This window comes from Coturnix japonica, chromosome 2, assembly GCF_001577835.2.
Source record: "Coturnix japonica isolate 7356 chromosome 2, Coturnix japonica 2.1, whole genome shotgun sequence".
In the NCBI taxonomy this organism is placed as follows: domain Eukaryota; kingdom Metazoa; phylum Chordata; class Aves; order Galliformes; family Phasianidae; genus Coturnix; species Coturnix japonica.
In genome coordinates, this window is record NC_029517.1 from 89034055 (window position 1) to 89057025 (window position 22971).

General features: G+C 42.5%; 1 protein-coding gene across 14 annotated transcripts in view; it reads right to left on the reverse strand.

Annotated features, from left to right (window-relative positions):
• Nucleotides 1-22971, reverse strand: part of MTCL1 (microtubule crosslinking factor 1) — a 96183-nt gene that overhangs the window by 53930 nt on the left and 19282 nt on the right. For 3 of the 14 annotated variants that reach the window (XM_032442643.1, XM_032442640.1, XM_032442639.1), the window contains exon 1: nucleotides 20314-20454. The exons of the other annotated variants lie outside the window; for them this stretch is intronic. In XM_032442643.1, coding sequence (XP_032298534.1) covers nucleotides 20314-20430 — 117 coding nt within the window. In that variant the 5' untranslated portion in view covers nucleotides 20431-20454. Of the gene's footprint in view, nucleotides 1-20313; nucleotides 20455-22971 lie in introns of those variants that run through there. 14 annotated transcript variants of the gene reach the window in all.

Consider the following 22971-nt stretch of genomic DNA (forward strand, 5'->3'; position numbering starts at 1 on the left):
TAGGAATAATTAGTGAACAGTTACAGCACAGTGATGTAATAGTTGTTACTAACACAATAACTGAAATGCCACAACAGAAAGGTAACATCCCAAATTCTGACTGGTATATTGCTGTCTGATGCACTGCTGCTTCCCCTGTGCCAGCTGAACCGCAGCCACTGAGCATCATCCCACAAATGGGCCATGAACCACGTCAGCTCACACCCCTTTTGGAAAGATGTCATACCAGAGCTGGGGCATAATCTCAGAGGTATGCACTGTGCTGACACCAACTAGGCCTGCTGGTGTGACAGAGTAGCAGGCAGCTCATTAAATACACTGGGCACTGCATGCACACAAACATAGCTGTCCCAAAGCTGCCTGCCAACACATAATTTGTTCTCTGCCATTAGATCATACACAGCAATGCAAGACTGGTGCCTGTAGGTCAGGACAAGCCACAAAACACTGAGGAGATGACATCCCTGACCAAGAAGTGGAGGGGTGCTCTCTCCTGTGTTCCCTGAGAAATGCCTTACAACTCATGCAGGGACAGATACCTGCTCTCCAAACACTTCAATATAGAGCTCTTCCTTTCCCTGTGACTAACAGAATTTAGAAACACTGCTATGTCGCTGATGGTCCCAGGCTTTATACAGGTGTCAGTGCACTGAGAGAAACAAATTGCAGTTTCTCAGTGGTGGAATGAGCAGAGCTGTGCCTTGGATTGTTCTCCTAAAGGAAAGGAAGGGAGCACGGTGAAGCTCCAAGTTCTTACTGGGTCAGAAGGTTACTGCAGCAATTTACAGCACCAGGAGGGGAGAAAACACACAGCTCTGAAATCCCTGTAGTGCCCATGGCACAGGTGTAAAGAACAAATTGAATAGAAAGGAAAGAAAAGTTATATTTTTGGAACTCTTAGCAGAGAACAATACACAGAGCTGCACAACACCTGCACTTTATGTACTAATTTATTGACACTACGGGATTGTTTATCTCACTGGGGATGGAAAGAAATTTATTCCATGAGTAGACAGTTATAAGTACAACTATATTCAGTCACCCTTGGATTAGAGCAACTTGCTGTTTCTATGAAGTATTAAACAAAATTCTAAAGAAGTAGAGAGATTAAAGGCCAAATGAGGTGATCTCTAGTGAACGCGTCCCAGATAGCCTTTGTAATCTATTCTTTCACCATTTTAGAGACACTGCGCTCTAACAAAAGGTTTCTATTTTTCATCTAGATGCTAAATTCACATTCCTATAGTTGGTGACATTTTTGACCCTCAGGTAACTGCTAACTGTAACATACATTCCTATAACGCACATAGCAGTTTACCGACAGGTGGTGTGTCACCCCAAAGACATACATATCCGTCAAGCTATGGGAGTCACAGTTCAAGCACAAGTAAAGTTAGTTCTCAAACAATGAACAAGGCCACCAATTATACAAATAAAACTCAAGCCAGAGTTACTATCACAAGAGAAAAGTGCTAGGCTACCTAAGATTCATCTGGAAATGGCCAGTAGGCCAGCTGACATGTCTTAAGGCCGCTATCACGCACCAAAATGTGGAAATTACAGGAAAGAGCAGCCTTGCTGCTGCTGTGGGGATGCTATGCTGGATGCTGCCCCAGCACTGCTCAGGGTTACCTTCCTGATCAGTACTCAGCTGGCAGCAGCAAAGCGACAAGACAGTGTATCCGAGCCCATCAAAGGACCAGATCCTGACCTGAAATGTGGTAGCTAGCAGAGAATAGGATGTCTTGGGCACAAAAGATTAATGATGATGAATTCTGTGTGTGCATTAGAGTGAATAATAGCAGGCTGGTGGAAGTACTGCTAGAAATGCCAGTGGTTTTTTTTAGACCATTATTTCTCAGGTGGCAGAAAATACTATAGTGGTACATTCATGCACTTTTCATTCTTCTTAGTTAAAACACAAAAATTGTTTCCCTCTACCATTCTGGTTACTTATTTCTTTCTGCATCCTCACCCATCTGGAAAAGACAGCTCCTTGCAATGTCACTGCTTAAAACAGAGGCGCAAACATCTCCCTTAATGACACTCACAAAGAGCTGTGTAATTAGCAGCCTCACAATGGCCAAGCTGTGACATCTGAAAGGAAGTGGCTTTTGCAAACCTGACCTTCTCCAGGTACTTTGTGCAGGGCACCCAGAGCACACCAACTTGTGGCCACAAGCCAACTGGCTTGTACCATTCTTGTTCAGAGACAGCAGTGAAAAGCAACATCATCACACATATACTAGGACAAACCCGCCTTCAAAATCATTGCAGGCTCTGGATAAGCAGCCAGCCACAGCCCAGTCCCAAGGCACACACACACCCACATGCTGTGGGGCTCACCAGTGGCAATGCCAGAAAAGCTCTTACTGACCACACCACATGCCCCAGCCAACATTCAGTTTCTTAGTTTGGTGTCATTATTGCCCTTTCACTTTGCATGTAACAAGAATGAATTTCCAATGCATTCACGTGGGAAAACCTGGGAATATTGCTTGGACAGCTTTCTCATGGTTTGAATTTTGGGTAGCCCTGTATAGAGCTGGTGTTGGGCTCAGTGATCCTCATGGGTCCTTTCCAACCTGGGATACTCTATGATTCTTTGTTTATGACTTGTTTTCTGTCCTGTACAGCATTACATATCTGTATCATTCTATCACTTGTTGCTATGATTCCAGTAGTGAGTTGCATGCACCATGAGTTAAGTAGATCCTTCATTCCTTTGAAACAATTCAGCAAGGATTCTCTTGGAAAACTAAAAATTTTAGAATACCCTGAACACTACTGAGACATAAAAAACCCCTCACTAACTCTGAATTAGACAATAGTAATGAAAAACCCAAATAACTTATTTCTACGGAACTAAATGACTATATAATATTCACAGCTCTTCAGGCTTAACAGCTGTGCTGCACGTCCTGATGCAAGCGGTTCATTGTTAGTCATGCAAGGCTTCCCTTCAGTGGGAGAATCACAGCCCTATTATGGCCAGGACCAATATTTATGCACACTGTCAGATTTCACACGGCCTGTCTGAATGGCATGCCCTCCTCTGGCCCTGCTTTTCTCCTCTTCAGGCACTTCTTTCTTTCCTCTGCCCTCTGACTTCAATGTTGCTTTTCATAATAAGTGGGAATTTAACCAGGGAGCCTCTCAGCAAACTCGCACATGCTATTTTTCAGTTTTCACAGGGAATCCCAGACACATTCATTAAGACCCCGGGCTGAAACATTTGGTCTCACAATGAACCTGCATGGAAAGACACTTGCTGGCAAGAGCTCAAGAGCTGAGCCCAGGGTTAGAGACGAGGGAATGGAGGAGATCTTTTAAACTTCACAGTTACTGCAAAGAGTAGTCTGAAAATACTCCGGGCTACCAGCTGATTGCTCTTCTACAAAGTGCTTTGGAAAGCTGATTTGAAAAGCTTTACTCTGAACCAACTGCTATTCCCCCCTGTTTTTCCTTCCAATACCATTCTCTGTATAAGCCCAGAGAGGCAATTTTCCGGAGAACAGCCAGGGCTTTGCTCCCTAAAGCTCCAGACAGGGTGCCAGGTGTCCCACCAGTGCAGCACAGAGGGATGGCTGCCCCCAGCACCACAGCTGCACCAACACACTCCCAAGCACAGAGCAGTACTGCAGGATGCACTGCACAGTGAGAAACTATACAGGGTCTAATGCAAGAATAATTTGCAGAGGCAGTATTTTCCTTTGGGCTGGATTTTAACAATGAATGCAAACACATATCATAGAATTACTTAGGTTGGAAAAGACCTTAAAGATCATCAAGTCCAATCACTTTTAGAGGTTTTTATAGGTTGAATCAAGTCTTTGGATTCAAAAGCCTTTTATTTTTTCCCCCCTACCACTGATCATGAAGAGAATGTGAAAAACAACCCGTCCCTTTCTGAATCAGTATCTCAGCAACAACTGTGCAATAATGTCACCTAAGGGGTTCCAATCTTTCAAATCATCTCTACGTCTTACATTTTCACTTGGCTATTTCATTCATCGTCAGATGAAATCAGAATAGCCTCAATGCAGAAATCCTGCAGCTTCGGGGTGTTTGTTAGGAGACCAGCCTGCAAGCATCCTGTCAGATGGCTGCTCCAGATTAGAGACAGCCTGGCATTTTCAGCTCTCCTGGCGATTTTTAAGTTTGCAGTTTTGTTTCCTGCTCTTGCTCTCCTATCTGGCAATGTGTTATGAGAGGAGATCAGCTCAAATTTCACACCCCATTGAAGTCCCTTTGTCCTCTCCCACATGACGTGCTAGCTGCACATTGCGGTGCACCGAACAAAGGGGGATAACCAGCAACAAAGTGGCCCAGAGCCCACAGTGCTGATGCGCATTTGTCCAAGCCATGCAAATTTCACACCACGCTTTGCTCGGGTGTTAGTGCATACATAGTTGTACCTTTATGCACAGTTGTAAAAAGTTGCTAAATGAAGAAAAAAAAGATTGATTTTTCTCTTCTCCTTTGAAATTGGATATTTATGATTCAAACAACACCTAAAATACACAGGCTTTCTTGCACAGCCTTGAAGAGGCTGCACAATCAGCATAGTCTGAGAATTTGGCTATAAAGGTCACCAGACAGATGGAAAAAGGAAGAAAAATGTCCTGGAACCATCCCCATTTGGGGGCAGGAGAAGCAGATTATTTGTGAGAACATGGTTTAGGTTTTGTTATGGCTCTCTTTCTACCCTATAGATGGATGACTGAAGCAGTGGGTACAGACACAGAGCTGGTAAGCAAGAATGCTGAGTTCTGGTTTTACACCAAGTTTAATGGAACTCCATTTTCCCCCACATACGTATCTTACAGGATTTTTGCAAGGATTAAATCTTTGCAAAGACTGAATCTTTGAATCTGTCTTTGAAAAGGTCTGCATTTTATATCTAAGATAACAGCTATCATTAAGGTCACTTGATTATTCTCCAGTCAATAGACATTAAAAGACCAGCTGATAGTTACCGTGTAATTACCCTACACTGCATTTAGGAAAACTTGGATAAAATTTATGCACAGTTTGGTGTAAGTTAAAAAACAGACAGGTATTACAAATAAATGTACCTCAGCTGACTTCACAGTTACACAAATAGCAGTCAAAATGTATTCCTCATTTCTCTTTGATGTTCCCACACACTGCAAACACATATGCCATTTCACATTACGGCAGCTATCCTGGAAAGGAGCCAAATGCAGCATTGGTGCTAATAGGTGTGACTTGGCATAAGCCAGCCGTGACGCAGCTGCTTTTAACAGAGATGAAGTTGCTTTGCAGATCTATCAGGCTGGAGATGTCAGTTTTACACCTGTATGTTAAATCAGTGCAATTCTGCTCCTCTATTTAATTCTATGCTGCTGACTTCTTGAATGCAAAGCATTACATCAAAGGAGGTTGCACACAGAAAAAGAGGGGGGGGGGGGGGGGGGGGGAAAGGAAGAAAAAAAATAAAAATAAAAATCAGTAAAGATAAGATTTCACACAAAAGACAACAGTCAGGTTTGTAGCTCCAAGAAGCTGCTTGTCAGCTGCAGCCCTGCAGACAGGGCCACTCAGATCTCCCTGTTCTAAGGCATGATGAAAGAAAAAGTGGAAGGAGAGGTGCTTCAGGGGGCTGGAGCACCTCTCCTATGAAGAAAGGTTGAGGGAATTGGGCTTATTTAGCTTGAAAAGAAGGCTGCAAGGAGACCTCCCTTTCGCCTTTCAATACTTGAAGGATGCATATGAACAGGTGGGGGAATAGCTGTCTACAAGGGTGAATAGTGATAGGACAAGGGAGAATGGTTTTAAACTAGGACAGGGGAGGCTTAGGTTAGATATTAGGAGAAAGTTTTTCATGCAGAGGGTGGTGATGGTCTGGAACAGGTTGCCCAAGGAGGCTGTGGATGCCCCATCTTTGGATGCATTCAAGGTCAGGCTGGATATGGCTCTGGGCAGCCTGGTCTGATGGTTGGTGACCCTGCACATAGCAGGGGGGTTGAAACTGGATGATCATTGTGGTTCTTTTCAACACAGGCCATTCTGTGATTGCACGATTCTACAAAGATGGTCAGGAAGAAGAGCAGCACACTGAGGTTGGTAAAAGGGGCTGCTGCTGGTATGAAGCCTGTTTTCTTTGAGAAAACTGGCTATTTACTCTGCCTTTTTTATTCCCTCCAAGGAGATTCTCTACTGATGACATTATTTTAAAGTAATATAATGTAATGCCTGTGCTCATTGGAACAAATAAAAAAAAGAGTAATAAACATCTCATAACTCTCTTAGGAAATGGATAAACAAAACTGTACAAGGTCAGTGAGACAGAAAAGGTGGAAGCTACCCAAGCTGTGAGGCCCCACCACAAAACAGGCCTAGCTGGTGATAATTGCACCCACTCAAAGAGAACTATGGCCACAGCTGTGAAATGGGCGACCAGCGCTGAATGCTTCATAGGGGACCATTCTTCAGACCCCAAAAGAGATGAAAAAAAGATGCTGAATACAAATTAAAAAATATATCAAAGCAGAAACTCACTGTTGGTTAAAGCTTATCATAAATATATAAACTGGGACACAGCCCCCTGGTCTGTCTTACCCAATTTATATCTCCCAAAGGAGTGGGTCCATTTCAGGACAGCAGACTGTCCTTGAATGCCTGTAAATGTGATCATTTCGGTAGCAATGTAAGATGAGGATACAGAGACTAATCAGTTTGTCCAACCATCTTCCGGTATCATATCCCCAGTGCAGACAACACCAGCTGCTTCAGAGAAATGGGTAAGAAGCCTCATGAAAAGTCAATAGGGATAGCCTACCAAGTAAAGAGGCCTTTTCCTTATTTCTTACCAGCTACAGATTGGTTTCAGACATCAAATATAAAGATTTGCAGCCCTTTTGGGACTTCAGATTTTTTTTGTCTGTTTTCATGTACTGTTGTTACAATCCCAAATAACATCAGAGAGGTGATGGGAAGGCTGTTCCTTTGCGGGGGCAGGCAGGGTTGGTAAAACTAGGTTGCGTCTCTCCATCCTGCTTCTGATATTCATTTTCCTCTCAGCTGAACCTGGATCTTTGTGCATGGTTTTCTGCTAGCTAGTAAACAAAGAACACTGCAATTGGACTCACATTTGAACTTCAGTGAAGCATGCATTTACCTGAAACAGCCTTTGTCAAGGAGCTTCATCAACAGCAGCATGAACAGAAGTCCAGTTTGCAAGACTTACAAAGACATAGGAGAGACTTATGGCAAAAGAACTTTCTGTGGCCAGAAACAGGGACACACAAGAACATACAGCTCATAGCTATATGCAGCCCATACTCCTTCAGCCTGACAACATCCCATCAGTCTCAGAGATGTCTGTGACACACAACTCTGGGACAGCAGCAGTAAATCATGTCTAAGTGTAGAAATCAATGGGGCACAAGGGCTACATTTCTTTAAATAACTTCTGCTTAAAAAGAGAAATCCCACACCCCAGGAAGCTGCATCAGATGACTGCATTAACGGGAAGAAGCTGGTCACCCCTGTTTTATATAGTGTGCTAAACAGCGTACTAAAGCACTGCATAAAGCTAACAATAACCAAATATTTTCTTTCATCAAGAGGCATAAGATACCTGAACAGAAACTGCTAAGAGCAACCAAACTGGCACAAACTTTTCTTCTGATGAGTAGTTTCATAGACTCTTGCTTATCTTGCTGCTAATCCAAAGCATCTTGAATACGTCCTGTAAAGGCACTGTGGACAACTGCTCCAACAGAAAGAGGACTTCAAAAAAACGTTTTCATCTGTTCCTCATTACTGCAACTGAATGCTACGTCTGAGCAGATCTGGAAAAATGTACTTCCTACACAGACTTATTTCCCCTTATTATTGTCTCAGTAAGTACTGAAAATGCAGCTGAAGGCGTGAACAGCTGCAATAATGGAAACTACAAGTACTCTGCTTAAGCAGTAGTGATGCTGGAATAACTGGAGCAGCATGCAATGTTTTTTTCCAAAAGGAGGAGTTTCAAGAGAACTGAAAGAGCAGATTTTCCTGCTCCTCTAAGAAAAGACAGTACTCCAGGGGCATGGATGTCTTCAAAAGATAGAACAAATAATTCTGGTTCTACAATCTAGTGGAAGAGAATAAAAGCTTAACGAAACCTCAACAATAGCCCAGAGTGTGTCTCAGTGGCTCTATTCTAAGTTTCTCCCTTCTGGGAACATTAAACTACATGCCAGTTTAATTTTTTTTTCATTAAGAGATGAGCTCTAATGGCTCCAATGGCACTGTGACCTGGGAGGGAAAAGGATTAAAGGCAGCCCGGTTACACACACTGGCACCCTCCGGCAGAGATACTTTTATTTGGTTTCAGAGTGGCTGACCAGGAGTGCCAGAGTGCTATAGTAATAAAAAGCTACGCTTCACAAACATGGAAATACTGTAAAACAAAAAAGATGGGTGTAATGCTACCTGACTGAAGGCTATATTATAGTAAACATGAAGGACTGCAGAGGATCAGAAGAACTGTGATAAGTGGAGAAACCCATCTAGCACAATTAGTGAAAACAAAGCACAGCAAACACTTCAACAGAGATTAAACTTTTGTTCCTGGAGGGGAACTCACAAAAAAACTAAGAAGAAAGTTTTTTCCTAGACTGCCATGCAAACTATGGGGATTACTGCCTAAAAGGGCGCTGGGTTTCTTACTGGATGCAGGAAGAAGAAAAACTAGGGTTTGCGTAAAATTGATCTGATTGGCAGTTCAACAGTTTGAGATTAACTACCAAATTTTTCAGATTTGCTTGCTTGAAGTGGGCAGGAAATAAGTACAGGGAGAGAGATGGTGCCACTACACAACTTTTATCCTTTTCCATTTGGTACTGCTAATATATCTCCATCAATAATGGAGATGGACATGGATATGTCCGTAATAAAGTATGCTAAGACACTATCTATCTCCTACATGCCCAACACCCATGCATTTTATTTACAGGGCTGACTAAGACAGCACCAATGCTTTTACATACCCATTACAGTCTTTACTAGCTATGCAGTTTCACTTGAGCATCTCACTTTGACATTAATGGGCTACAGTTAGGCTCACCTATTCTGTGCTCAGGCAGAGCAAGAGATCACATCATACAAGTTTCCAGGAATGAAATGCATTTAAGAAACAAAATTAAGGCTCCTATTGCATACAATGAATGGAAAGCATATGTCTGTTTCCAAAACACTGGACTGGAAATTCAGTTCTGAATTTTCTGGTGTTCCAGATGGGAATCAAATACAATTCTCAATAATTACCTCAGGTTATGAATGTCAGCTTACAGTCAGTCTATGAAGAATTTTTCCAGAGGGTTAAGAAGGTACATAACTCGAGTTAAGAAAGCAGATAAGTTGAAAGGACTACTTTAACTTAAAAGGCCTAATTGATCCTCTCTCAGTATAATTCATCACTATAGTCAAAATACGACAAACCACAATGACTTTACCCTGTCTAGCCTGATTTCAAATTTTCTTTACAGAGAACACAGAATGAATGGAGACATAACCTGAAGACCTTTCTCTACATCTGTGTATAATGACCAAGTAGGAGTGACCTGCTCTTTAGTGACATCCCTGGTATCAACAGGTGCACTAAGAATGACCAGTAGCAGTCCACTTGCTCCTCAGCAGCAATCTTAAATCTCACATAAAATGTATTAAAATTATCTTTTAAATCTGCTTCTTAAGTAAAGAGAGTTGACATACCACACAGAGCTGACTAAAATGTTCATAGAAAGGTTTGGATTGCAAGGGACCTTAACAAGCATCCGCTTCCAATTCCCTACTATGGGTAAGGACACCTTCCTCTAGACCAGACTGCCCATGGCCCCATCCAACCTGGCCTTGAATACCTCCAGGAATGGGGCACCCACAGACTCTCTGGGCAGCTGTGCCAGTGTCTCACCGCCCCTGAGTAAAAACTTTCTTTATAATGTCAAACCTAAATCTCCTGTCTTTTTGCTTAAAGCCATCACCTCTTGTCCTGTCACTTCCTTCCATGAGTCCCTCCCCTTCTTTCCCATAGGCTCCTTTAGGAACTGGAAGGCTTCTGTAAGATCTTCCCTGAGCCCCCTGTTTACACCTTGGTAAAATCCTGCTTCAAATAATTGAGAGACTCGTGGAGGCAAGTAAGTGTCCCTGCTACCATCCACATAGCCTTACTCCAGTGCCCACAGAGAAATGCACCTTATACTTTCTATCTGGGCCTTCTCACAAGCACTATCCATGCTTCTGACATAGATTTGCCTGTTCCTGTTCTCAGACAAGGATCTCCTTGAGTTAACCATAAACTTTAAAAATGGAACAAAAATAATCTAAATCACAGCCACGTGGTACAAACATTAATGTATTTGGTACACACACACCTTTCTGGAAAACAGCTAGAACAATCTCTAGATTGCAAGGAATGCAAAAAGCAAATGAATCCAAGATAGCATCTGATCTTTTTTTCACTGCCATGTGCTGGAGACTGGTGTGAAAATTCTTGGTTTACAGAGGTAATTTATGAACACTCATTTGAGAAAAAGAATGTATTAAAAAGAACAAGGCAGCAGCCACATTACAGAAGAATCATTGGAAGATGGAGATTTGCAACTGTTTCTTGCCTTTTCACAGTTGGCACTATCTTCCTCTGACTCACTCATAGGTAGGAAACCTGCCCACAGTATTAGTTTATGTCACAGCTTTGAGCAAGACTTTATTTCAGTCTTATAATGGTCTCTGATAGAAAAAGTCTTTTGGAAGAATTTGGGTATATATATTTCTAACTGGAAGTTTCAGTTAGAATCAAACATTTCCACCTTGCCAGCTCTTGATTTCATCCCTTTCTACTTTTAAACAGGTTTTCATTTCTCCTTTGAATGATACTTTCACAGGAACAATAGGCTTCAAGTTTAAATCTCTTTATTCCTTGCTTTCATCCTTTCCTTATGAAAAAGTACCAGAGAAATAATGCAAATGCAGGCCTTCTTGCCATAAGTCAGCACCAGAAAAATCTGAAAGTATTAGCTTTTTGTATAATACTCCTTCTGTGTGCTAGACACATTAACATTTGCAATGGAAAATGTCAAAGACCTCCCACCTCTAGCTGTTCAAGAATTTCTTGTTTAGAATCCACCATGGACTACAACAGATTTGCTTGAATATACACTAATTTAATCCCTGCATCCTCAGATGAATACTCTCAGTGTTCTCAAAGGTCTAAGGAATGGATATGGTAGAACAAGAAGTTTGGTAACAGCTCTGGAAAGTTCTCGCTTGAGTTTCTCCATACTTTGGATATGCTTCTCAGTATTCACCCAGATAAGGCCATGCAAAATTTCTCTGCATAAAGGTAGTGAGTGCTTGTACATTTTCTTGTTTTCACGCTCCCTGAGCAGAGTTTATTAGCTGATGCCTAGGTGTCACATGCACAGCAGAGCCAGGATTTACCTGTGTTCAAGGAAGCCATGTCCCACAAGAACATATAAGTAAAATAAAAACACCTTTTCAAGCACTTTCAAACTTTAAAAAGTTCTCAAGCACTTTTTTCAAGCAATGAGTAGAGAGCAGGGGGTCAAAAGAGCCTTGGTGTTGACATAGGTGACTCCCCGCTATTCCACATCCTTGAATGCTGGCTCAAAAGAATAGCCTACAAGCAAGTTCAAACCTTCACATTTTCTGCCTTTCTCAGCTTCTTGGTAAAGCCCTCCCCATATCACCTTTCTTATCTACCAAGTGAAGCCCCATTGAACAGAAACAACAGGGGTCAGAAGTAGAGATAAAAAGCATACCGTATTCCTGAAAAACAAAATTGCATTTCACTTCTGAAAAATACATTTTTTTGCAAGTAAGTGGTTAATCCCTTACTGTCTGACTCAATTCAAAACAAGGGGTATGATGGGAAGAGAATACTTCCATCTCAGGTAGCCTTCAACTCCTTGATCTTCCATGTCACCACCTACTCTTTCACATATCTGAGCAAGGACTTCTAAATCAACCCCACCTACAAAGTGGGCAAAGAGCCTCATTTCAAGATTATCATTATTTCCAAGCTAGTGCAGGGAAAAGTAATTCTATCCTGGACTTGGAGTCATTTTGCGAGCACATATCAACACTGCTCCACCTTTCTGTACAACAGATGAGGGATGAGAGAAGAAGCCCAGTGGGCAGCCCTCTCAATGGATCAATGCTTCAGCATTAGGAAGACACATCAGATGTCACCTCTGTGAGAATGGATGCTGGTTGTAAGGTAGAAGTAATACAAAAATGGTAATAATACAAGAATGATGGTGATAAATAGTATATATATATATATATATATGTATCCAAAAGGTTATCTATAGGAAAAACTCACCAATATGAATGCCTTCAGTCTGACTGGAAAATGCTGAGACTGGTTACCTGATTTCCACAAAGGAGCAATCTCCAAGAGATGCTACCTTAGTGCTGGTCAGCCCTTAAATGAAGTCTAGGAGAGGTGGCGTCAAGCTCCACCCCTTCCGGGAGCACAGCTGAATTACCCTCACCTGTGCTCCCACAGCTGACCCCACAGTTGCCTCAGCTGATTAATCAGAGGTTCAGGCTGTGATTACCAGTTTCCCATGCAGATGCAGCTCTTAGAAATGTAGTACCCTGGTTCCAACAGCTCCAGCCTATCAGGCATGTAGACATCTGTTCAAACCATCCTGGTGAGCCTGGTGAGCAATGTAAGCATCTGGTGGAGTGACTGCTCAACCAAGGGATCGGCTGATGAAGCTGCCTACTTCTGTAGAGTAGAAAGGAAAAAGCAGGCAAGGAGCTTTTGTTATGAAGCTCCGCCTGGAGATCGGAAGCTTGTGGGAAGCTAACATATTAGTCTTGGATAAATGTCATTCAGTTCTTCCTGCTCAACTAGCCTAAGGAGAATATGGAGTAACACCCCCACTCCTTTCCCCAGTGACACGGGACAGTATTAATAACAATAAAGATATAACAAAATTCTAGAATCTTCCCAGTTGTGCTTTCCAAGCACTACTGAGGTGGCATGGCATTACCTCTTGTCCTCATTTCCTCAACAACATCACAGCCTGTACATCTAGCAGCTGTTTTGTCTCATTTCTTTTTCCACTTTCCACCCATATGAGAATGATTCCTATGCCCTGGTCATACTTATTCCTTTTTTTTCCCTACATTAAATCTTGTGAGTCTAATGAGGGTATCAATAGACTTCATATAATCCCTGCCCAGCTAAGTTAAAAACTCAGTGACTTTTTAAAGCAAGTCAGTGATCAAATAAAAGTTAGGGCTGAGCTCTGGCCACAGACTTGTGTGCTGAGTAGTTCTGCCACTACATGGAGCCAGGACCCAAATCCCCCCATGATGCTGCAGCCCACAAGCAACTGCAGATCTATTTTGCAGCTGTTCCTTTCAGATACCTACCCACACAAATCCTGTTTACTCCGACTCTGCTGGGTAGGTATAGAGCAGCACTAAATCCTATTTTACTATTGGCAGGATTAAGATTACACAACAGCGACGATAGCCTAAATCTTGCTAAAAAGCCTTGTTAAAACCATGCGTCAGCTAAAAACTGGACCCTATGACTTGAGAGAAATTCTATATTACCTTTGTTTAATTCACCATTGGCAGAAAAAAAAATCAAGACCTTGGTTTGTTTGAATAACAGATGGTGTGTTCATCTAGTGGTTTCTATTTTAAAAAAGTAATAATAATCCATCAGTAAGCAGCTAAATGATACAGCCTACTTTAATTTAATTTATTTTACCAGAGAAAAATTATACAAGCAACAGAATTACTGGGATGGACTATTTTTAATTAAAGTTCCTGAGGAGATGAGGAGCTTCAACCAAGTGAAGCCAGATATGTCTGGAAGCTGTACTGAGAATAAAACAATCTGTTGCCAAAACACATTACAGGGATAGTCTTTTGACATTTGAATGAGGATTTCCAGTAACTCAGATGAAGGAAGATGATGAACCTGGGCTTTCAGTCTATGGCAAATTCAGATGTACAGTATCTTCTACTGGGAATTTGGGGCTGGGAAGCTTCTCAGCTTCAATGAGCCTGTTTGCAAGTAAGGTTATGCATATCAGACTGAGAGAGACATCCACACATTCCCTGTGGGAAAGAAGCTGGGGTTGATCACTGATAGTACCTCAAAGAAAAAGTGTCAGAAAATGTTGCAGGAAATCCCTTCAAGCTAATGGTATCCTAGGTAAATCCCCAAATTCAGCATTCACAGAAACCCTAAATCCAGTGCTGTCTTCATTTCTGAAAGCGGTGGTATCATTTTGACTTGCATTACAGGTCTGGTTACTTGTTACACAGAGATGTGTGCCTCGCCTCTTTTGAGTCTCCCTAAATCCCTGCCCTTGGGTGACAATCATGTAGCAGTGAGTTTCACAGGCTGGTGACTTGTTTACACTGTCTACCAAACAAGTTATTTTGTAATAGCATCTGCCTCTGGCAACCCCTTGCGCCAGTAGAAAAGTCAGTTGGTCTTGGAAGGAGGCAACAACGTAAACAAACAGCTAAAACACTTTTTCTGTAGTAAACACTGAAGAGAACTGATGGGGGTTTAAAAGATTGTTTTAAAAGCTGCGTGATTTGGTGAGCTGTCAGTGAAAGGAGACCCAAAAAAGTCAGAAACTCTTTGGCCACACACACATAATACAACTGCAAGATGAAAACCAATACAGAACATAAAGATGCTTTCAAAGCTATCCCTGGACAAACTTAGTAGTTGAGTGGTTGCCATGAGAGCATGAAAATCCATTGCGCATTAGCTGGGCCTCAGATCCCCACACCTATCCCTACTGAAGAGATTAGGAACACTGTTGACAACCAAACAGTGCTTGTATAAAATAATTCTGCACCCCACTCTTCCCCATCAGTAAGCTCGGAATAAATCACATCAAAAACGGCATGTCACGATTTATTAACTACCATGAATTACAGCAAGAGTCTCCAGCTAAACCACGTTGGTAGCCCAAATATAACACTAAACGTCAAGAACCACTCTGAAATCACTCTTTTTCATTTTTATGAGTATGAAAGAGCTAGTTATTCACTAAGCAGTAATATTGTCATACAAGACAGCACTGTGCACTCCCGATTTTTTCTCAGTAACTCTTTTATTTGTAATAGCTGTAACAAATTGTAGTTTTGATTAACTTTCAACATGCTCTTTCTTCTTTATGCATGGATATTTTCGTGTTACTATTTAAATCCCTCCAAAACTCAAGGAGATTGCCATCGAGAGCAACAGCATTAGCAGAGGATCTACTGGTGTATGAAGTACATCTCACTCTGCCATTAGATAGGGCTCCTTGGATGTAGCTGAGTAGTGACTTGAAAGTGGCTATTCCCTAACACACCCAAATATGAAAGCAAGCATGAATCTCTGTTTATGCCATCACAAGGAACATTGTCAACATCATGAGATCATCACAGGAAATTCACATAGCAAAAAAGTAGGGAATGAATAACACAAACACATGAAGGCTTCTATGCAAATAGTCTTCATAATGAAAAAGGGGATGTCTCTTCCAATCTATGCTGCACCAAAGAAGAAATATCAATTGCAAATGAAATACAGAGTACTTGTATTTCATTAAAATAAGGAAGGAAATTCTGTCTGCCCTCTGATAGCCGTCTGTGCCAGCTGACAGTGAATTTATGGCATAATTGAAATTACATTCCTTCTCTGCTACTCACTTGTTTCTGCTGAGTGTCATTACACTGAAGCAATTTATCAAGCTTTATATCTGAAAGAGCAGTTCTGTTTCCACAATCTTACCCTTTGGACCATCGGCCTCTGAAAATCCGGGCGTTATAATCTTCTTCCCACTCCTGGTTCCCTTTCACAAAAACACCACAGTAAGAACTGTGATGGGAAATGCAGAGAGTGCATACAATCCCAGACAGTTATTAAATCTTCTCAGAATTAAGACACACTTTGTTGATACTGCTAAATTTTCCCACTGAGCATGGCTCCAGCATCCCTTACTTTAGCAGCGTCTAATAAATGCTCCCAAAATACCAAAAAGCAGAAGCAGCAACACGCAGCTGCTCTAATAGCATATAGGAAAGCATTCTGCAAATGGCCAGGGCATGGACACTGGGATGGCTGCAGGGCATTCTGCATTGGGTGCTTAGTTCCCTCTGTCCAGCAAGCAGAGTGAGGACTCTGTCCTAGTTCAGCAAGCAGAGGTGAGGACACGTATTCTCTTCCATGCCTAACAGCAGGCAAATGACTTACACATCTGCCACTGAAGGCAGGAGCTGGCGGGTTGGATGGTGTCCTTGGATGCATTATTGCAAGAACAGGCTAACTGCACTGATTACAGTGGAGAGTGGCAGGTCTGTGCCAAGGAATACAGTCGGCTCATCAGAGCATTTTTTCTACTGTTGTTTATGAACAAACCTGACACCATGCTGAGGTTTTGGGACCAGCAATCAGAAAGTAAACTAAACAAGCCGACTTTGAAGGCCTGCTTGATCAGTGAGCCCCAGACGCTGCTTTACATACAAGTTTCAAGAACAGAAATACTCTTCTAAACTAGCACACTCAATCTCACCAAATCAACACTGTAATTGGTTACCTGCTGCCACACAGCTGAACTGGTAGTCTGGAGCAGAGAGTTCTGTGAATGGAGAAATGGGACTGCACAGCTGCTGGCCCCTGCACCATGGGGGTAGGAGTGAGGACTCCACCAGAAGGTGCTAATGGGAGGTTTTTAAATCATGTAAGCTCAGTGCTTCAGAGTACACACAGCTGCAAGATACTGAAATCTTGACATTTTATTTGGCTGCATTCAAATTACCTTAGCAAACCTCATGCACTTTTTTGCCATTGAATGCCCAATTAAAATAACTGGTGCTTGGGTGCCTACTAGCAGTTAGGTTTCCCTAGGCCTGTAAGAATAATGAATTGAGATGAAAAAAAAAAACCTTTTCATTACACCATCTGCCTCCAGAGATTGTCTCTGTTACCTGGGAAGGTTTGACATGCCCTCATTGCAGAGCCCGCTTCCCTTACAAGCTGCAAAGAGGCAACAATCTGACCTTTGACAGCTCTAAGGATCCAATTCCCTCATTTCCAATCCTTTGTAAGCATATAAGAATTGTCATCAAGTTTCTCCCATATTTTAACACTCACATGACTTGAATGCTAAAGTCCATAAAGCTTAACACAGAGTGATTTTCCTTGCTTGCAAAGTAATGCAGTATTTCACTTTGCACATCTTCATCACATCACACCAAGGCTGCCTTTATAACATTTAGCCATGGAAAAAAAACCTATATCTGCAATTAAAGAAATAAAACACAGTGAAAAGACAAGGGCTATTACACCACCATTAAAAGACCTGTGGGTAGCAATGACCAAATGGCCATCTGCACACCACTGGTCAAATTCTGTGTCTCCTAGTAAAGCTGGAAAGACAAACTGTCCCCAGTACGCATAATGTAGAGGCCCAATTGTTATAGCCAGAACTGCTGTCAAGAACACATAAACGTACATAACGGCACAGTCACTAATGACTTCATTGTGTTAAATCTTTCATTTGAAAATAATAGTCTGTACTTTAACGGAGAAAATAGAAACTCCATAAATCCTTAATGATGCCTTGTCTCTTTTATGCTGTCAGATGGTGAAAACAGTTTTTCCTGCAACTGTCAATCTGGCGACCTGGTTTAAGGTTTTAACCCTTTGCAAAAAAATTCAAAGGGAGAGTAGAAATATTGTGTTCAGTGCCTTTGTTGGAAATAGCTATGAGGCACTGTGACACAAGAAGCACTGACAGCAAATGAAGACTTAACCAAAAGTATTCCAAGAATTTCAACTTCTCCTCCTCCTCCTCTACAAGCCCCACGCTGGTCATTACTGCATCTCTCTTTCCTTGCAGGCCATCCTTGTCAGACAAGAGTAAAATGAGACCTTGGTGGTGGGCGATGTATCCAAGCTATTTCCTTTCACAATTGCTCCAGCATTTCCGGAAATCTCATATTATTCCCATTCTCCTCCCTGAAAAACTGAGTCTGACCCAACTGCAGGGCCTCAGGGCAAGGGGCAGGATGGCCTCCTGACCATCAAAAAAGCTTCAGAGCAGGAAATGGATGGAAAAGCTGGCCTCAGTTTTAAAGATCAGACTGCAATATGATAAGAATGACAACTTTTGCATTGTAATTAGTGCTCCAGTCCCCATCAATTATGTTAGCTGATGACCTGGAATAAAGGTGCCAGGATCCAATCAACAGCCGCAGTTAAAGCCTGTTAACAGGCTGTCAGCTTCAGTTGCCAGAATGCCTTTATTAGTAACTAGTCCCAGTGAAATGTGGAAAGCATTGACAGTCTTCATATACTGAGAATTACATGCTGATTGCTTTAGGAAACTGACCGTAATGTACAGAGCAATTGAGCGACTTTTTTTTTTAACTCTTTCTTGATTTGTTGTTTGCTATGAAAACTCATGCAAGAGTGTTACCTAGATCTTCCTATTATCATCACATTACTTGAAGAAGCATTGTACATCAAGTGGAATATTACACTGTGAATACTTGTGGAGCATCATTTGTGGATTACCATGTCCATAGCCATTCTGTTACTGCTGGTTCTAAAGGAAGCTGAGTGAGGACATGAAGCATGTGTGAAACACCCATGACAGCAATGCTTGTAGCCACAAGGCTCTTCTCTTTGCTTGGAAAATGTTACTTTCCTTTTCAAAGAATCACAGAATCACTCAGGTTTGAAAAGACCTTAAAGATCATCAAGTCCAACCTTTAACCAAGAGTCAACCAAATTTTCTCCTCATCTTCTTGAAGTAAAGAAACAACAGTGCTGAAAATCTCCACAGCACATATACACACCAACAGCATCCATGCAGTTAATTACAAGTAATCTACTCCAACCGTCCTCCCTTTACCATACCTACAGAAGCCCCCTAAACCATATCTCCTAGCTCCTAACTTGTGCTGAATGCTGTCTCCTCTCTGCCTGTGCACACTGAGGGACACCCCATTCCAACTAAACAGACAAAAAACCTCACCCAGGAGTGAAATAACACTACAGGACAAAAAATAAACAACCCATCGAACAACTTTAAAATGCACCAGCATGTTGCTTTTCACTTTGACTGGTCTTACAGATGACAGTCAGGATGAGAACACAAGTGATGAATCATTCCAACTGGAGAATGTTCCTGTAGTACATCCAGGGAAACTGAAAGCAGGTAGAACCAGAAGCAACATAAAAACAAACCTTTCTGTTCAAGGGTTTGTGTGCTTGCTGGAAACCCTGGCTACAGGGAGCAAAATCTTCTGGCAGCAGCTGTAGAGTAACTTTTCAAGCAGAATATCTTATATATGCTATGCCTGAAGTCCTGCTCACCACAGCTGCCCCTGGCCTGAAGGGCTGGTTTGCAAATACCAGAGATCTGAGTGTTACTTAGCATCCATGTCTACAATATGCATGGGAAAATACCACGGTGAAGGAGAGAAAAGGAGCAAACCATTCCAATTCCAATTCACAGTAGTCAAGGCACAACATTATCTCCTTATCCCTCCATTATTCATCTACCTCCTCCATCCATAGATATGGATGGAGTTACAGCAACACTGCAAAAAGGAGACACTTGGGGTAGAAATCTGAAAACTGAATTTTTTCCCCATAATAAAAGACCACCACACAAGTACATAATTTCTTCCTCCACAGGAGTGATTTCCACAATTTCTCATCCTGGTAAGTAATATAGAACCTACTTTCCAGTCCCTCTCCAGACTACTACTAGAACCTACCCCTAGAACTGCCCAGTTTGTGACAACTGCAGCAGGGTGCACTACGTCTCCTGGCTTTGGAATAATCAACAGACTAATAAAAGACATCATAAAAGACACATGACCAAGGCACTGGAAAAGCAGAAGGACCAGACTCATTATAACTGAAAGAGGAGATGAAAAATTGGTGAAATGAGCTGTGTTTGCCCACCTCCACCCAAGTCCCAGTTTCTACCAGCACAGAGAATTGCAGCAAAAGCTTGCTGAAGAGATTGAGCTGAACTATTTTGGAGTGATCCCTGAGAAAGAGTCCTTAAATAGACCAATACGTACATCTCGCAGTCTCAAATGGATCGTTATGCTCCCTCTGCCCACACAGACATTATGCTGACGTCCCTAAATATCAACCCACTTTACCTTCTCCAGCTATTATCACTAGAGCAAAATCTAAAACATTCATATTCAGACAAGAATATATTAAACCCTTTCCTCAATATTAAAACCTTTTCCTTTATATTAAAACCTTTGCTCTACCTGCTTGTCTGATCCTGCTTTTCCACTGTGCTTACTGCAGGCAGCAGAGTGCGAAAGGAAGAAACAGCCTCTGTACCACCATTCAGTCCCAGTATCTAGGAGCCAACTGTGACACATTCATAGAATCATGGAATCATAGAATGGCCTGGGTTGCAAAGGACCACAACGATCATCCAGTTTCAATCCCCCTGCTATGTGCAGGGTCACCAACCACCAGACCAGGCTGCCCAGAGCCACATCCAGCCTGGCCTTGAATGCCTCCAGGGATGGGGCATCCACAACCTGTCTGGGCAACCTGTTCCAGTGCGTCACTACTCTCTGTGTGAAAAACTTTCTCCTAATATGTAACTTAAACCTCCCCTGTCTTAGTTTAAAACCATTCCCCCCGTCCTCTCACTAAAAACCCATTTAAATAGTCATTCCCCCTCCTGTTTATACACTCCCTCGAAGTACTGGAAGGTTCTTTCAGCACAATTTGGCCCCTTTCTGTGGCTTCTGCCCAACCTATGGTTGTCTGAATGTCAGGTGGGTGCCCAAGGAGAAATGCCAGGCTTTGGTGGTGGTGCCAAGCACAGGTAAGCAGGATAGCCCAGCATTCTAGCATGTGGCAATGTGAAACAAGGCAGCCAGGTTTTATCCCCTCATTTATCCTCTGACAGCTTGAGTAGTGTGGTGTTAATAATTCATAAGTTATCTGTGCAATAAGTTACATTTTCCTTTTAAAAATGGAGCTGGAGAAGCAATTGTAAATAATTAATCCAAGAAGAGAATTAACCCATTAACTCTTTCAAAGAAGGACAAAAATCAATGGTGCTGGCATTCCAGAGCAGCACAGACAGACACATTTGCAGGCAGTGCTGCCCCAGGGCTGCCAGCACTGTGTGCTGAGGCCTAGTCCTGTGTGGAGCACCACCACTGTAACTCCCATGGCAACAGTGATATGAAAGCACCTCTCCCAGCGTTCCTGTTCTCACTCTGCCAGACTGTCTCTTTTTTTTTTCCACCCAGCTCCCCACAGCTCCAGATGCAGGGATAAAATTACTGGGGATATGATAGGAAAGCAGTTGGCAACCGCTCCCCACCAGGCAGCCAAAATGCAGCACAGCAGCTGTGCGTTGCAGGAGCAGCATCACCAAGCTCACGCAGCACATCACCAGTGCTTCTTGACAGCTTTAGACTCCCTTTTTCACTCAGCTAGAACTCCCTGCTGTGCATGATCCAGGCTGGTTCCTCTGAGCCTGATGTCAGACAGGTGCGAGACAGCCAGAGCATCATACTTGAACTGCAGATCCCTGCCTGCCCATTTCTGCTACAAGCACTGCACGATGCTCCTGTGCCAGCAGCTGACAAACACTGAATATCGCCATAAAGTGGAAAGGTGAGAGATAGTCCTCATCAGCTTTGCTGTATGCTCAGCTGTGGATATTCCAACTTCAAATCCCAGCTTGCGCTCACCCAATAACCATGAAAATATGCTTGCCCTGGGACAAAGTCTTGCCTACACCTTAGCAAGGAAACCAAATGGTGCTGTCTTCATCAGCTGGAATGGGATTCAGAATCTGAAGAGCGCGCCTTATTTTCTTCCCAGATAGCAGCACTTGAGGACTTGCTACCCAATGTTTACAAGGCCTTGCTAAGGAAATGTTGATAGAATAAGGGAAAAATATCAAAACCAAGCCCATATTTTTCCCATGAATATTTTATACAGATGTCACACGGGCTATGGCTTGTTTGCACTGTCACTGCTGAGGCACATGTGACACACAGCAGGATTATTTTTGGTAACTGGGTGGAGGATGGGGGAAGGATGCACAGCCTTAGCTTCGAAAAGGTTATCTCCATGCCAGCTCCTGCAAGAATAGCAGTTGTTCAGTGACTGAAAGCTTTCTGACAAATACGATAAAAAATAAGTGACTAATGGGGCATAGAAAAATTTAGTCATTGTACAAAGGTTTACTTATTGCTATCCAGTATCAGGGCAGTCCTCCAGCTATGGCAGACTTGGAGCATCTCTCTCCATACCCAAAGGCCAAGGGAGGCCCAGCAGTGCACCAGGGAGCAGTGATGGGGTGATCTGGAGGAAGGCCGCCTGCAGATGCTCTGCTCCATCTGAGTAACAGGAAGCCACGTTATTTTCCCGATGTAAAAATGGATCTGATCATCAGCATTATTATCGAAACTCCTGACTTCAAATATTACAGCAGGACTTGGAAGCAACAACAGATGATTGCCTGCAAGTGTGGTCAGATACTACTACTATAGCCAGCCTACTATACTAACTACAATATAGCCAGAGCTTGAAGGGAGTGTATTCAGCAGATCAGAAACTTGGGTGCAGATACTGCTGTGTGTGTGTGTGTGTGTGTGCATGCAGTGTTTATAAGACTGGCACTAAACATTCTAGCATAAGAGACTGGTGCTAGGCATACTGAAAACTCAGGTTTTGTTGAAATGTTATTTTTACAGTGTTTAAGAAAGAAATACAGGCAGTAAATCAGAAGATGTATAGTGTTCTTCCTTGGAAAACTAAGTTTTCTGTTCCCTGAGAGTGCTTCCTGTCTGCTATGCACTTTGTGTAGAGGCAGACCCATGCCCTTGCCTTCCCTCAATCCTCATTGTGGGCATCAGCACTGAGCAGAGCATTTCACTACTTCTACA